At 35.5% G+C, this 16,451-nt stretch overlaps 3 protein-coding genes and 1 pseudogene across 5 annotated transcripts; 3 read left to right on the top strand and 1 right to left on the bottom strand.

The window, feature by feature from the left end:
* The first annotated feature begins 876 nt into the window (after window positions 1-876).
* Window positions 877-4,754, top strand: LOC110792647 (F-box/LRR-repeat protein At3g26922-like). 3 transcript variants are annotated; one of them, XM_021997463.2, is made up of 2 exons: window positions 877-2,411; window positions 4,027-4,754. In XM_021997463.2, the coding sequence occupies exon 1, from the start codon at window positions 1,008-1,010 to the stop codon at window positions 2,400-2,402; it is 1,395 nt and encodes a 464-aa protein (XP_021853155.2). In that variant the 5' UTR covers window positions 877-1,007; the 3' UTR covers window positions 2,403-2,411; window positions 4,027-4,754. The 3 variants fall into 3 exon arrangements, with proteins under 3 accessions (XP_021853155.2, XP_056699516.1, XP_056699517.1); XM_056843538.1 differs by having other exon boundaries at window positions 4,042-4,754; XM_056843539.1 differs by having other exon boundaries at window positions 4,290-4,754.
* LOC130471328 (pentatricopeptide repeat-containing protein At1g63400-like) lies at window positions 3,667-4,644 on the top strand. The gene is made up of 2 exons (XM_056841385.1): window positions 3,667-3,927; window positions 4,366-4,644. The coding sequence occupies exons 1-2, from the start codon at window positions 3,667-3,669 to the stop codon at window positions 4,642-4,644; spliced, it is 540 nt and encodes a 179-aa protein (XP_056697363.1).
* A 1,365-nt stretch (window positions 4,755-6,119) lies between the features above and the next one.
* LOC110792636 (14-3-3-like protein GF14 omicron) lies at window positions 6,120-7,135 on the bottom strand. The gene has a single exon (XM_021997454.2). It carries the CDS (start codon window positions 7,011-7,013, stop codon window positions 6,282-6,284), a length of 732 nt encoding a protein of 243 aa, XP_021853146.1. The 5' UTR covers window positions 7,014-7,135; the 3' UTR covers window positions 6,120-6,281.
* Window positions 7,136-8,755: 1,620 nt separating this feature from the next.
* Window positions 8,756-15,143, top strand: LOC110792631 (uncharacterized; annotated as a pseudogene).
* Window positions 15,144-16,451: the final 1,308 nt, after the last annotated feature.

Below are 16,451 nucleotides of genomic sequence, written 5' to 3' on the forward strand. Positions count from 1 at the left end.
TTTTTTTAATTGTTGAATTTAGGCATGAAAGGGGATCAATAATGTTTTCATTTATTTTTTCTTCTCTTAATCAAGGCAAGACTGCGAGAGGGTGTGACTTTTTTTTTGATAAACAAATTAATTCATTGATAAAAAGTCATACGACATCTACATAAAGATATAAATCTAACAAATACATAACAATCGAATCAAATAAAAACTTCCTTTCACCATAGCTACGATCGTAGTATATCAAACATTCTGTATACCCTCTTTTATATCGCTGTGATTTACAGCCTTCATTGACGAGGGGGTCTATAGATCTGTTGTAGCCGTGATAAATATGATTTCCGTCTGATTCGTCTGATTGTAATCGAAAGATTGACATCCTCTTCAATCCAGCATAAATCTTTACCAAAGAAACAACCTGAACTAAACTAAACACACAAAACTTAACTAAAAACAAACCCACCATAGGGGTACTTACTACACCGAAACAATCAAACCCACCATAGGGGTACTTACCACACTGAAACTATGTAGTTTTATTGAAATCTAACGCAAAAACACAACGAAATTGAAAGAGAAGGACCGGAAATAACCAAATTTCCGAAGAAAATTGGCTATTTCCGCCCTAGAAAATCCTAATTTTTGTAAACCCTAAAAAGAGAGAGAAAAAGGGAGAGAGGGGAGAAGCGGCTTTGTATTCTTTTTACCCAGGTATTGGTTGCGCGAGAGGGTGTGACCTTGCTGGCCGGTAAACGATCATTTGAGTGCAATAAAAGCGATTGCGTATAAAAATTGAATTATTCAATAATAATTGATACGTTTGATTAGTATTAAAATAATGACCCAACAATTGGATTATTAAAATTAATATTCCCTTATTTTAATACTCCGTACAATTCCATTACGAATCTCGTCAAAAGAGATTCTATTACGAAAACGCCCTTTGGTTTTTTCGCCGATAAAAGGACGGCCCTTCTCCGGCATACAACCATCTGAACAGTAAGCACCACCCCCCAAAAATGGATGAAGAAGACAGATTAAGCTCCCTACCAGACTCCCTTTTAGTCGAAATTCTCTCCCTTCTTCCTCTGAATAACGCCGCCGCTACCTCCGCCTTGTCCCACCGTTGGGTCTCCCTCTGGACTCAACTTCCCCGTCTAAAAATCGACAGCGACATCCCCATATTTGACCTTGACTCCGATTCTTGTAAGGAAAGGTTCCATGAATCCATCGCCACCTTCAACCACATTCTCCAGCATCTGACTTCCCCCAATATCCATACATTCGATCTTCATTTCCATTACCCTAATTTGGATATTGAACAATTCAATGTTTGCTCGGCGTCTTTGATTTCATGGATCCCTCTGCTTTGCGTCCGCAATCCAGCGATTTTGAAGGTAGGATCCGTAATTTTACAGAATACTGGCAGACACTTCATTACTCTGCCATCTTGTATTTTCGAAACCCATTCAATCGTCAACCTCGACTTGTGTGGATTTTTTTACTGCAAATTGCCTGAATCTGGTATTGTTAATCTTCCTAATTTGAAAACCCTTAGTTTTTTTGCCGTTGATTTCGATCCTAAAGTATTGAGAACATTGTTTAAGTCTTGCCCATTATTGGAGACTTTGTGCTTGAGATTAGATTTGGGGGAGGATCAAGTTCTTGATATTTCAGCTCCAAAACTGAATTTTCTGACAATTGGGATGACGGGGCCGTCATACCGGAGCAAAATTGTGATTGATGCACCCTTACTGGAAGTGATGGCATTGATAGATTGTGTTGCATTGTATAGTTTTGTCAATATACCACCTAATTTGCAAAAGGCAACGATTCAATTTTTTGACCCTGAGAAAGTAGGTGTTTATCTCACCAGCATACCTGATCTTCTTCAAGGGATTTCGAAAGCTAAGTCCATTACTTTTGGGAATAATCTTGCTGTATTCAATGACCTTAATCCTGAAGATGCAAATGTTTGGTCACTCTTTTGTAATCTGACCCATCTTAAATTGGTTTTGGATAAGGAATATGGGGATTGGGGTGCCACTATTCCTTCATGTTTGTTAAATAAGCTCAAGAGTATAGAATTATGCGCAATGAACGGGGACGAAGATGATGTAGAGTCGGTTAAATATATTCTTGGTAATGCTAATGTTTTGGACAAGCTTCACATCACTCCATTTGCTAACCCTCGTAGATACGGGAGAAGTGTATTATGGAAGGAATATAAGTTTTGTGGTGATTTGTTCACCCTTCCAAGGATATCTGTAACTTGCAAGATTGAGTTTGATGGTGTTTATTTCCGTGCATCAAGTTATGGGCCCCAAAATGAATCAGGATGTTCTGAAATTGACTGGTTGAAATCCCAAACATGGCCTGCTCTAAATGAGGACGACGATGAATCAGATGAATAGACTATCATGGTAATTTCTTGAATATATCAAGAACATTCACTACCTTTATGTATGCATTTTTTTGTCTTGTGCTTTGAATTTCAATATCTAAATTGGTTATTGAGACTCCGTATTAGCTAATGTTGTTGCTTTACAGTAAATTTGAATCAGCTGATTCTATTTCCTATCTTCCCTATAACTTGACATGAATTACCCATCACTAATCTTGTATAATCATCACTGCAAGGATATGCAGTCATGAGGATTCACTGCAGGATGTGCATTCACAAGAATTTGTGCACTATACATCCTAAATTAGCATACCATGTACGTAATAGAACTTAGCCTATCTTTCTTTTCAAATGAATAGGACAGCAAATGACATGGTTTTCATGGATAATTTATAATCTAATCTGGTGCATTACGGTAGCAGCTTGATAAATTAGTGGGTTATCCCGATAGTTGTATGCTGTGTTTGCCTGTGATTCTATGTGATGTATGCTCATGAAAGCTTTTATCATAATTCATTTCTAGGGATTTCAACAAAATTACAGTTTGGTTGGTGACTAATACAGCATTAGATTAGACGGGCAATAATTTTAAAAAATATATATATTCTAACTTGCTTAAGTGCCATTCACCAAATTTAAATTATATAAACCAATGGAACTGGAGTAAAAGAAGTCTAGACATGTTCAAAAGTCAAAACAGACACGGACCTAAGAGTTGCTCAAAAATGCTCCAGAGAATTTCCTGATATAGTGATACGTAGTAGTATACTAGTATGTGAATTTGAGTTTTTAGATATCTACAGTTGCACCTTTGAGAGGTTATGCTATCCCTTCCTAGATTCTGGCCAACTAGAGGTGAGCTTTAATTTGTCTATTCAAGAGGATTTGATCGGTGCTACAGGCATCCTATACTCTGAACCAAAAGAATTCTGCATGTACAGTTAAATAAGACCACAGAGGGCACGATTCTGAACTTCTGATGCACAATTAGTCACTATTTTAGGTGCAGTAGTGCAATCTAGCAGCCTCTTAAGAATCTAGTGAACACCTAGGCAATGTACGTAATTACGTATCATTGTAAATTAATTAGGGTTTTCCAATATCAAACTTCCACTCTATCTCTTCACTCAGTTGACGTCTTTGCAACCACTCCCTTCTAGCATCGTATTTACACAACTCTTCACTGCCATTTCCAAATTGAAATGCCTTCATCCTCATTCCACCATTATCTCTCTCTTTCCAGGCACCTTGAATGATTAGATATTCAACTCGATATGCATTTAGCTAGTGTTCTTGCCAATTCTTACTGTCAAATGGGTCCCCACGATATCGGCTTCTCTCTCCTCGGTAAAGTAATTAAGTTTGGCTATCCCCTTGATTGTGTCATCTTTAACACCTTTATCAATTGCACCTTTATCAATTGTTATATCCACTGTGATAAGCTCCCTCAAGCTGCTTCAGTGCTTCTTTGTCGGATAAAATTGTCAAGCTTGGATTCCAACTCAACATTGTTACCTTTAGTGCTATGGTCAAAGGTCTTTGCAGTATAGTGTTGGTGCTCTTAATTTTCTGGACAAAATGCAATCTGGTGCTTGTAAACCTGACCTTGTTATATATTGTACAATTATTGATAGTTTTGGCAAGGGCAGGTTGTTGAAACTTAAAAGAGGCCCTGAACTTGTTCTCCTGTATGAAATCTGAGGGCATTATTCCTGATGCTGTCACTTATACATCCTTGGTTCGTGGCCTGTACAATTCTGGCTGTGGGGAAGAGGCTAAGCGTGTTTTGACTGAGATGATACACTGAAATGTAGCACCTACTGTTATGACCTATAGCATGCTGGTTGACATGTTCTGTAAATATGAGAATATTGATGATGCAGAATCCATTTTACAGCTCATGATTGAGAGAGGTGTGATCCAGACATCATTACTTACAGTGCTTTACTGGATGGTTATTGTTTTCGGGTCAGATGGAAGATGCTGAAAAACTACTTGATCTCATGGCACAAAATGACTGTGGTGAGCCTAATCTCGTATGTTTTAGCACTATGATTAATGGATATTGCAAGGCTAAAAACATTGGCAAAGCCCTGTACATATTCCAACAGATGTTTCAGAAAGGGAAAACGGTGGTAGAGTCTAATAGTGTGATTTTGGCTCAGTATATTTTGATACATGTATCACTCATCACTATATTAGCTGCATCAAAAGTTTCTGCTCTGCTTCCTTCTATGTTATTTCTCCTGTAATTGAGCATGGGAATTTGTAGCTTATAATGACTTATGTACCTGATTGTTCAAACCAATATTGTCTATATTGTTTTGAGATTAATATCATATTAATATATATTATATACTGAGTAGTGAGTACTACGTTTAAGAGGAATTTTCTGTTTTAAATTGCAGGCCGACCATCATTGTTTCTTGATGTTCTCTTTATTTAAAGGCCTGAACTGATGTATTTATATATTTTCTTGATGTGTGAATCACTGAATGTATTTCTTGTAAGGCTTGACAGTGTTGTAGGAGTCTGGGTTTAATCAGGCCAGCCTGGTAGTTCAATATTTGGTATAATCCGGGTAGTTAGTTATATAGATCCTGAATCTGTCATGAACTTGGTCTAACATGTGAGGATTTTTGTTTTAAAACTTGGCTCACTGAATGTATTTCTTGTAAGGCTTGACAGTGTTGTTGTTGGGCTAAAATCTTAATTTGAGTCTAGACTTATCAAATATTGTAGTGAGTAGTGACCCAGAACTTGACTCAAACTTGTCTCCTTAATCTGTCAACTTTGTATCGTTGCTTTATTGAATTAGTATCAATGTACCATCCAACTATTCAAGTTAGGAGAATTAGTAGCAACTAGAGGTGGTTATTGGACACGGTAGTCCGATGACATTATTACATGTCACATATTAAAGCGTCTTGATTAAAGATGGTTGTGGGCTGGCCCGGTCCAATCCAGCAAATGCACGAAAAAAAGCCGATACAAGCATAAAGTCATGAGCCTTGGGTCGGAATTGGGCCGTATATTTTTTTGAAAAAAGCATGATAAGACACGCTAAATCTAGACGTTCCCATTTTTAGAACATTACTGTATTTTTATTTTTTTAGATCCTACTTTGTATCCCCGTGCTAGTCACATCATCATCATCATCTCTCAATAAAATATACTACGTCTTATTCAAATCTACTGTCTCCATTGGTACTCTGCATTTTTACGATTACCTCAATTTAATCTACAAACAACAATGCGATCAACTTGCAATCAATCAAGGGTGTAAAAAAGAATAATCGGTTGTAAATTAAGAGTATTTAGTCATGAAATATTTACTTGTGTCGATTAATCGAGCTACGGACAATGTTCGTGGATTTCTATTTCTATTTTTTGTTTTTAAGGAGTTTAAATATAATAAAAATTAAGTACTCCGTAACGTATTGAATTACAGAAACTTGTTTTTAAGGCGGTAGAAATCTTTTTTAAGTATTTTTTTATACTCCGTATTATATTTTAAGGCTTGAACGAGTAAAAGGTAGAATCTTTAGAATTGGGTCTAGAATCCCGATCTCACAAACGTGTTGTGTTTGGTCATGTTCTTGTTTGGTATCGTATCGATTTCTTGTTGTTCATAAAATTTATTAAAACTATCTAAAAAGTAAAATAATTACATAATATGACAAATTAATCTAAACAGGTCGTGTTTGGGAAACAAACACAATATCTCTTTCCCGCTAATAATTTTCATAGTCTTACTTTTATTCAACTTATACCAACATAATATCAGACAATGATGAACGAGATAATTAATTACAAAGCAGTATCAATCTAATTAATCCAACAATTAAAAGATTAAAAAAATTTGAAGTTCAGCAGATGAAGAAGATCATCAGCAAAGTCGGTTTGGATAATTCTCCAGTTCCAGAGCCCAGAACGAAACATTATCCCTTAAACACTGCATGATAATACTGCACTCTATAGGATAATCCCTTTTCTTAATCAATTCCAATGTAGCTTCATCATAAGTTCCCATAGCAAAAGTACACGCCCTTTTACAAGAATTCATAATATCATAGTAGAAAACAGACAAATTCAATGCTAACCCCAATCGTGCAGGATGAGCAACCGACAACTTAGCCGCCATTGCTATGGCTATTCCTTCTTCATAAGCTTTCAAGGACTTTTCAGCAGCTTCTTCCCTCTCGTCACCAGATTTGATTTCTGCTAAGTACCGATAATTATCGGCTTTCATGTTTATGAAAAAGATGGTAGATTCAGTTGTTGAAGCAAAAGGAAGAAGGTGATCATCAATCATCTTGATAGCATCGTTACAGTGATCAGTAATTTCAGACTCGATTTTAAGGCGATATTCTCGAATACGCATTAAGTTGGTGTGGTCTTTTTCCTTCTTCTCCATGTCGCAGAAGGTTCTCCGAGATTTTCTCTTATGTCCGATGACATTCTTGTACGCTTTCGAGAGAAGATTACGCTCTTCTTCTGTGAAATCCACCTCGAATTCTGCTAATTTCTTCATTGCTTTAGCCATATCGGGGTAGCGATTGGCAGATAGGGCTAGCTTAGCTTGGTAGACGGTCATGTAACGATCATTGAGAGTAGCCATGAGAGCAAAGATTGAGAGAGAAAGAGATGATCAGAGAGAGTTAGGGTTTTGGAATTTTGAAGGAAGGAATTGAATGTGTTTTGAAGAATTGTTGGGAAGTGATCAGAATTTAAATAGTTGAAGAATAAGAATAAGAATTTGAAATTGAGTAGGAATTGGTTTTATAGTTTCCCGAATTTGCATTATAGTTGGTATTTTATTTGGACTTGTATTCAACTTCTTACCTTTTCCTAATTCCTTCAGAATTTAAATAGTTGAAGAATAAGAATTTAAAATCTAAATCGAGTAGAATATGGTTTTGTATAGGGGTGTAAATGAGCCGAGCCGGTTAATAAACTACTCGGGCTCGGGCTCGGGCTCGTTTAAAGCTCGTTCATGTTCGTTCATTTATTAAATGAGCCGAGCTTGAACAACTTTTGAAGCTCGCTTAATAAACGAGCTTGAACATGAACATAAGTATGCTCGTTCATTTAAGTTCATGAACAACTCGTTCATTTATGTTCATGAACAACTCGTTCATTTATGTTCGTGAACAAGTTCGTCTAGTTATGTTATGTATCATATTTTACCATATATACGTTTTTCAAATATAAATAAAAATCATGTTTTTGACTTTTGGAATCTATAATAGGATAAAAATATTTGAAATAAAATTTTAATTGCTAAATTAGTGCTTTTTGACTCTTTCTAAAGTATTAGTTTGTTTATCAAATAAAGAAATGTATACTTTAATCTTTATTATTAGATATAATGATAATTTGTTAGATTTTCAAGTGGTTATACTCTAAAGCTCGTTTAAGAAAGCTCGTTTATAAACTCGGCTCGATTAATAAATGAGCCGTTCACGAACAGTTCACGAACACAAAATCTTTTAAGCGAACCGAGCTTGAACAAATTTTTGAGCTCGGTTAAAAGCTCGGGCTCGGGCTCGAGCTCGCATAAGTTAAATGAACATGAACATGAACAGGGTAAAGCTCGGCTCGGCTCGGCTCTTTGTAGAACTATACCTGATCAAAAGGCGAGCCGGGCCGGATTCGGGTCAGTCTAAGTGAATAAAATAAGCCCATTGTATCGGGCCGGGCCAATTTTGTGTGCCCAAAATCCGCTATTTCGGGCTAAATACAGCGGGTTTTCGCACTACAAGAATTTGTATCTTTAACGACAACCGAATTACGACGGGTCAAAAATCCCGTCGCAAAAGTCTTTTGTGACGGGGATAACAACCAAACAAAGACGGGAATAACTGTCGCAAATGTCTTTTACGACGGGTTAACGACGGGATTTTCTATTAACGACGGCCCCCATTTATGACGGGTTCGCGACAGGAAATCCCGTAGTTAATCAACGATTATTGGCCTTTCACGGCGGGATTTCCCGTCGTTAATAGTACATTTTTTTGTAGTGTACGGGCCATTTTCGGACGTAGCCAAATTTATAACTAAAATTGTTGTTTTACGTTGCTCAAATCAAGTAATTTTTTTTAAAGTTCGGGCCGAAATAATCTACCCAAAACCCGCTAATTTTCGGGCCGGACCTATGATAATCAGCTCTATTATGTAGTTTTCCCGAATTTCCATTAAAATTGGACTTTTCAAAGCATGGTTCCTTAGTAGAAACAAACACAATATCTGTTTCCTCTTTCCCGTTAATAATGCGGAAACCGGAGTTTCAAAGTATTACTTGTATTCAACTTCTTACCTTTTCCTGTTTCCACTATTTGTGTCAACACCAAACTCAAAAACTCAACTCAACTCAGCTACTTAAACTATTTAAACACGAATCTTGTCCATTTATTTCTTCACAATCTCACCAACTTCCAAAACCAAAACCAAAACCAAAACCAAAACCATCAATTTAATTGAATTACCACAACCGTGACTGTTATTGTTATTGTTGTTGTTGTTGTTCATCAATGACGATGGGAGAAGAAAGACCGTCACCGCCCGTTGTTAAGAAAGTGAAACACGAGATGGAGATGTTCGGCGACGTCAGAGACGACAACTATTATTGGCTTAGGGACGATTCTCGCTCTAACGAAGAGATACTCTCTCATCTTCGCTCCGAAAACTCCTACACCGATTTCGTCATGTCAGGTAATCTCTCTTTTTCTTTTTCCAATTATTATTCCAATTCTATGTTAAGTTAGCAATCGGGTGCTTTTTCATTATTGATTCATTTTCATAAATAAAATAATTTTATTGGTTGTTGTATTTATTAGTAGATTGAGGGTTTTCTTGAATTTGTTTTTTTAATAAAAAATAAAAAGAATTTTTATTATACGTTAATAAACGTGTAAAAGTCCAAATGTAACAAATAAAAAGAAACGGAGGGAGTATGATAAAATCTGTCAATTTTGTAATCATGAACTAGTTTGCATATTTTTCATGTTTTAATTTTGTAATCAGGAATCTGTCAATTAGTATCAACTTGTTTGCATATTTTTCATGTTTTAGTTTATAAAGCTTTTGTGTAAGACCATTTTTTTTAGTACTAATTATACTAGTGTAAAATATAACTAAAAGTAATAAAATCATAACTAATTGAATAACAAAATAGTTGAGGTTGCAAATAGTTAAATTTATGAATCGAATAGTTATTATTTTCTAACAAACTCATTAATAACTAAAACTCATAAAATCTTAACTAATTGATTTCACTGCTTAACTAATCAGTTTCATTGTTTAACTAATAGGTTCGGTTGCATAACTAACTGAAAATTTGTATTTTAGTTTTATAATGAGTAATCTGTCAATTAGTATGAACTTATTTGCATATTTTTCAAATTTTAATTTTGTAATCAGTAATCTGTCAATTTCGTAATGTGTTTAGTATGAACAAACAATCATATCATTATGTTTAATGTTTTATTAGGGACGAAGGAATTAGAAGAAAAGCTGTACGCAGAAATGAGAGGACGAATGAAGGAAGATGATACGTCAGTTCCTCTACGAAAAGGGAACTACTATTACTATAAAAGGACATTGGAAGGAGATGAGTATGTGACGCACTGCAGGCGTGTTGCTGACAATGGATCAGTCGAATTATCTGTGCATGATACTATGCCAACTGGGCCTAATTCTCCACCTGAGCATGTTATACTGGATGAAAATCTTAAGTCTAAGCAGCATGCATACTATTCTGTTGATGCTTTTAAGGTAAAGCTTGCTTCGATCTTACTGCTTAATTAATTACTCGTAAACTATAATTTTGGGGTATGTATCATATTCTTTGCTCGTGTTTATCCAGGTTAGTCCAAACAATAAGCTGGTAGCGTATGCGGAAGATACTAAAGGGGATGAAATTTATACTGTTCACATCATTGATGCTGAGACTCTTGAACCAGTTGAAAAGCCTCTGGTGAATGTGACGCGTAAAGTTGAATGGGCCGGTGATGGGGCCTTGTTGTACGTCACCATGGACGAGAGCCTTCGCTCAGATAAGGTATTAGCACTTGTGAGATTATATGTTACTTCCTCCGTTCTTATTTAGATGACATAATTTGACTTTTGGCACTATTCATACAATCATTTGACTATCAATTGTGATTTATTTTGTTATAATCGTCTTAATGTACAGATTTATAAAACGAAGTTTTTCTAATTTTAACTATTGATAAATAAAGATATTAATAATTGAAATATTACATTGACAAACATAATAAAAAGAATTATGTCATCTTATTTTGTATGAGATTATTCAGGAAAGTTAAGCCTTGTTGCAATTGGTCATTCAGTCCTCTACAATTTCCAATTGTTATGTTTGTTGTCAGAATCTGTTCTGATTAGCCTCCATTGTGCTATTTGCGAAATAACTTGACAGGCGTGGTTACACAAATTGGGAACAGATCAATCAAGTGACTCCTGCCTTTATCATGAGAAAGATGAAAAGTTTAATGTTGGTCTTGATAAATCCGGGAGTGGCAGTTTTTTGTTTGTTGCATCTGGAAGTAAAACTACAAGGTTTGTCTTCTATCTGGACGCATCAAAACCCGAAGAAGGCCTCAAGGTTTTAACTCCTCGGACAGAAGGTGTAGCCTCTTATGCCAGTCATCGTGGCAGCCATTTCTTTATCAGACAGAGGACTGATGAGTGCTTCAACTCGGAGTTGCTAGCTTATCCACTGGAAAACTTATCGGCATCAACTCTTATTCTTCCTCATAGGGAAAGGCAAGGCTTCCCGTTTCCTTTTTTTTTTTTTTTTTCTTTTGACATGATATATTAGATTGATATTAGTGACTATAACTGTTGACCTTTTGTTACTAGGAACGTGGCGGTGGGTTTTATGGGAGACCCGCCCCGACTCTGTTCCAAGCAGATCGGAATGGGGGAGGTTTGATGGGTGATGGTATAAAAAAGTATACTCACTATGGGCGATGGGGGTAGGTGTGGATTTTGTGTTGGACCCATCCTATCCCTGCCCGCCCCGCTTCATACCCGTAAACTTGACCCTAATATCCTTTTCTACGTGAATGAAAACTTTTAAAGAAGATCTAAATTGAACAATTTTTTTAAATGTGTTTGGATTTTCCCATTATATATGTCATTTTTAGTTGTAAGGTGTTTTTTTTAAGTTAAATTTTCATTATATATGTTGTCTATGGATGAGACCGGTACCTAGGGAGTGGTGGGGCGGGGTTGGATTTTATTTTATATCTGTTAGGGCGGGGTTGGATTTTATTTTATATCTGTTAGGGCGGGGATGAGAATGAATCTTTTGCCCACCGTGGATGATAGGGCGGGGATGGGGATGCAAATTTTAGGTGGGGATGGAGGGATCTATGTCCACATGCGCCAGGACCGCCATGCCCCATTAACTGTTACCTTACCCTCTTGCTCTCTGTTTTGTTAGCTTCAACTTGACGGTTGATTTGCTCTTATATATGCAGTGTAAAGATTACAGACTTCCAACTTTTTCAGAACCATCTTGTGGTACACAAGCGCAAAGGCGGTCTGCTTAGAGTAGTTGTGTATCGTCTTCCTGATGTTGAGTTGCCAATTGAGAACCTTTCTGAGGGCCGTAACGTTGAGTTTGTTGATCCTGTATATGATGTGCAACCTCTGGTGTCTGAATATTCTTCCAATGTTTTAAGATTCACATACAGCTCCCTGCGTACTCCGTCTTCTGTATACGACTATGACATGGACAGTGGAGAAAGTGTCTTGAAGAAAGCTGATATAGTAAGCTACTATCCTTTTTGTAAGTACTGATCTGTAGTTACTTATCGTTTCAATTCATTGATCACTTCTTCTTCTTCAGGTATTAGGTGATTTTGATGTATCAAATTATGTGACAGAAAGAAAGTGGGCTACTGCATCTGATGGTACTCAGATCCCATTATCAGTTGTCTATAGGAAGGATCTTGTGAAGCTTGATGGTTCTGACCCATTGTTACTATATGGCTATGGATCATATGAGGTGAGACTTGTCCCGTAATTATAGTCATGTTTTTCTAATCACGCGTCCTAATATTATAATCTTGTTTCTATTTTTTGCCATTAAACTCTCTCTTGTACTGCATTGATTAAAAATGCATATAAAACACAACAAAACAAAAATATGTATTATATTCACCTTTTTCATTCAAATACTATAGTCCATCTAATTCCAATACCGTATTCTATTTTTCCAAGGAAATATTATCTTCCACTTTCCCGTATATGTTCCACTTTTCTTAAAACCCGTGTTTGTATGTCATGTTCAGGTATGCACGCTTCCTTCTTTCAAGGTATCAAGGCTATGCTTGTTGGACCGCGGTTTCATTTTTGTAATAGCTCATATCCGTGGTGGTGGAGATATGGGTAGGAGATGGTATGAAGATGGAAAGTTTATGAAGAAAATGAACACTTTCACTGATTTTATAGCATCTGCCGAGTATTTAATAGAAAACAAGTATTGCTCAAAGGAAAAGCTCTGTATACACGGAAGAAGTGCTGGTGGATTGCTAATTGGTGCCGTATTGAATATGCGCCCTGATTTATTCAAGGTTGCTGTACTTGGTGTACCCTTTGTTGATGTTGTTACAACAATGCTTGATCCAACCATTCCCCTAACAACTTCAGAGTGGGAGGTAACGTTTCGTATTCTCTCTTTTAATGGCGGATTATCATTCATTCATGTGTGTATACGTCTAACTGTATGTTCGATTTGTTTCTAACTGAAGTTAGGCTATGTTCTATTTGACTTATTTTGATTTATTTCAGATAAAATAAGTTCAGTTAAGTTTAGATAAGTTCAGTTATGTTTAAATAAGTTCAGATAATATAAGTTCAACAGAAATAAGTTTCTTTCAGACATTTTCACACACAAATAAGTTTATTTCAGACAAAATAATTTTTTTTCAGATAGAATAAGTTCAGCTAAGTTCAGATAAGTTCAATTAAGTTTAGATCAGTCAAAGTAAGTCCAATTAAATGAAGCCTTAATAATTAACGGCGTGGTATATGTTGTTACAGGAATGGGGTGATCCTCGGGAAAAAGATTTCTATTTCTACATGAAATCGTATTCTCCAATGGATAATGTGAGTTGTTCAAAAACTTTCTCATATATAGCAATAGTTTTGCTCATTGGCAACTGGCAAGTCTATATTTGATTCCAGATAGTTGTCATTGTGATTGAAAATTTGATTTAATGTGAACAGCAAAATTACCCTCATATACTGGTTACGACTGGCTTATATGGTAATGACATAATTGACATCTCACTACATTTTCATGCAGACACCCAAATTTAATCTATTCTTGCTTATTTTTTGTGACAGATCCACGTGTGATGTACTATGAACCAGCTAAATACGTGGCAAAACTAAGGGAATTAAAGACTGATGATAACATGGTTGTTGTTTAAATGTGAATTTAGTGCTGGCCACTTCGCTAAATCGGGAAGGTACGTAATCTTCTTTACTTTATTTTTTAGATCAATGCTTGCGTTGAATGTTAAACTGTAGGGCTAAGTGTGTGTTTCCGTTGCACGACTGTATATTTCAGATTTGAGAAGCTCCAGGAAGATGCCTTCGTGTCCACATTCCTTTTAAAGATCTTAAACATGGTTCCTACCCCCGAAACAGCATAAGTTTGAGAAGCCTCGATGCAGATGCGAAGAACATTTCACTGTGCGACTTGTGTTCATATGGCCACCTATAGTTTATTAGTTTATTTATACTCAAAGAAAACAGAAGTAAAACAAAAAGGGGAGGCTTTAAACTATAGCAAAGAAGGAAGCACGTACAGAGAACAATTCGCGCCGAAGCAAATTGCAGCATCAGCCTTCCTGCATTCTTCCACGGGTATCTCAACCTTTTCTTCTCTTCCTTTGTGAGCAAAATCGTTGGACATACCTCTTCATCCCCTCTTTCATCTTCCGGGGCTTCATCATCAGAACTATCCTCATCAACCACCAAATTTGAGTCGAAAACCGAATTTGATTGCCCTCCAAAACCCCTAGCCGCCTGACTATATGATGTCGCAATATTCCGCTTAGGGCTGACAATTGTTTCTATAACCCTTGATGGAGACTCCTCCTCCATAGGGGTGGCTTCAATGATTTCATTACTGGGTTTATATTTCTTATTCGGTCTGCGCAAGAGATCGTTCTCTTCAGTCGAGAGCCCTAGCCCTAGGGCACGACTTTCGCTTTTCTCTCCGCTCATCTCTTCCCACAGATTTATAAAGAAACTAGTGTGCAGCCCGGGCGTTGCCCCGGATTTTGACTTTTATTCCGCTTTTTTTTTTTTTTTTTTTTAATTATGTGCACGTAGATATGGTGTCATCATCAAATTACGGTGGTGACATAAGATTAGTGGCCGATCAACAACCTCCCAGATCTAAACCCCACATCCAAAAATCTAAACAAAGCCGGATTCTTTTCTTCAAAGTAATAACTGTACATTTATAAATTAAATAATCATTCCCTTTTTCCATTCACTTTTATTCAATGTATTGTTTATTTTAAAAAGAATATATTTGCTTACATAAGAAAATATTACATAGGTTGTAGTTGGTTAAGATGGTAAGAATTGTAACTTTTAACAAAGAGGTCTTTTGTTCGATCCTTGTCATATGGTTTTTGGTTGTAATGAAATGTCATGATGCTAATAAGGAGAGATCTACGTGACACGTATACGTTCTTCAAAACGCCTTTTAATATATTAGTATAGATTTCGACCATCAGCTAGTGTAGTACTTTTGTTTTATTTCTTTTATTCATTAAGAAAATCAGAATTATTTATATTGCCATAGATTTATTCATTTATATTGTATTCACTATTCAGTATGTTTATTCTTGCGTACTTAGACTTGTACGGGCATATATGTCCTTATGTGTATTACTTACTTAGGCAAAACATGGACATGTGAAAAATTAAATTCATTAATAAATAGTCACGCGACATGTATAAGATAAATATAGATCTAACAAATACATGTTAAATTATCTACTATATTATTCTACTAGATTTTAGCCCGTGCGATGCACGGTTTATATTAAATTGTTAAGTTACCAATGATGTCTTGGCCTAGTGGTTAAGACTGAGGGCCTGTGTACAATAGGTCTCAGGTTCGAGTCTCCCCGCCCCCATTTGTAATTTATATTGCCCTCATGCCTCATTCGCACCAAAAAAAAAATATTAAATTGTTAAGTTAAAATAAAATTCATATATAAACCAACTGCTATATTTTATATATTAGGTAGTAGATTAGATTAGTTTTTGAATTTCATTTTAGATTTATTTTTTAATTATTAGAGTGTTTGATTTTGGATGAAATTGTATATGCGTAATAATAATAATTAATTAATAAAAATATCTACGTGGCACCTAATTATTTATCTACTTGTCACTCGTCTTTTTTAATTCAAAAATAATTTTAAAATCTTGTTTTTCTTTGGCCGAAACCAATTTTGGATTGAATTTTATTTTAGATTAGTGTTTAATTTTGGATGATTTTTTATTTAAGATTTATTTTTTAACATTAGAGTGTTTGATTTTGAATGGAGTTGTATATATTAGTAATTAAATAATTAAAATATCTATGTGGCAAATAATTAATTATCTACGTGGATCTTGAATTTTTTAATTCAAAATTAAATTAAAATCTTATTTTCCATTGGCCGAAATCATTAGATTTCCTACGTGGCGCTCTAATATTGGATTAATGTTTGATTTTGGATTGAATTTTATTTTAGATTAGTGTTTGATTTTGGATGAATTTTATTTTATATTTATTTTTTAATTATTAGAGTGTTTGATTTTGGATGGAGTTGTAGTAATTAATTAATTAATATATCCACGTGTCATCTAATTAATTATCTACGTGTCACTTGATTTTTTTAATTCAAAAATAAAGTAGAAATCTTATTTTTCATTGGCCGAAAGCATTAGTAATCCTATGTGGCGCTCTAATATTTCAGCAAAAATGCCTCATATATATATATATATATATATA

The sequence above is a fragment of the Spinacia oleracea genome, chromosome 4, assembly GCF_020520425.1.
Source record: "Spinacia oleracea cultivar Varoflay chromosome 4, BTI_SOV_V1, whole genome shotgun sequence".
NCBI classification, from domain to species: Eukaryota; Viridiplantae; Streptophyta; class Magnoliopsida; order Caryophyllales; family Amaranthaceae; genus Spinacia; species Spinacia oleracea.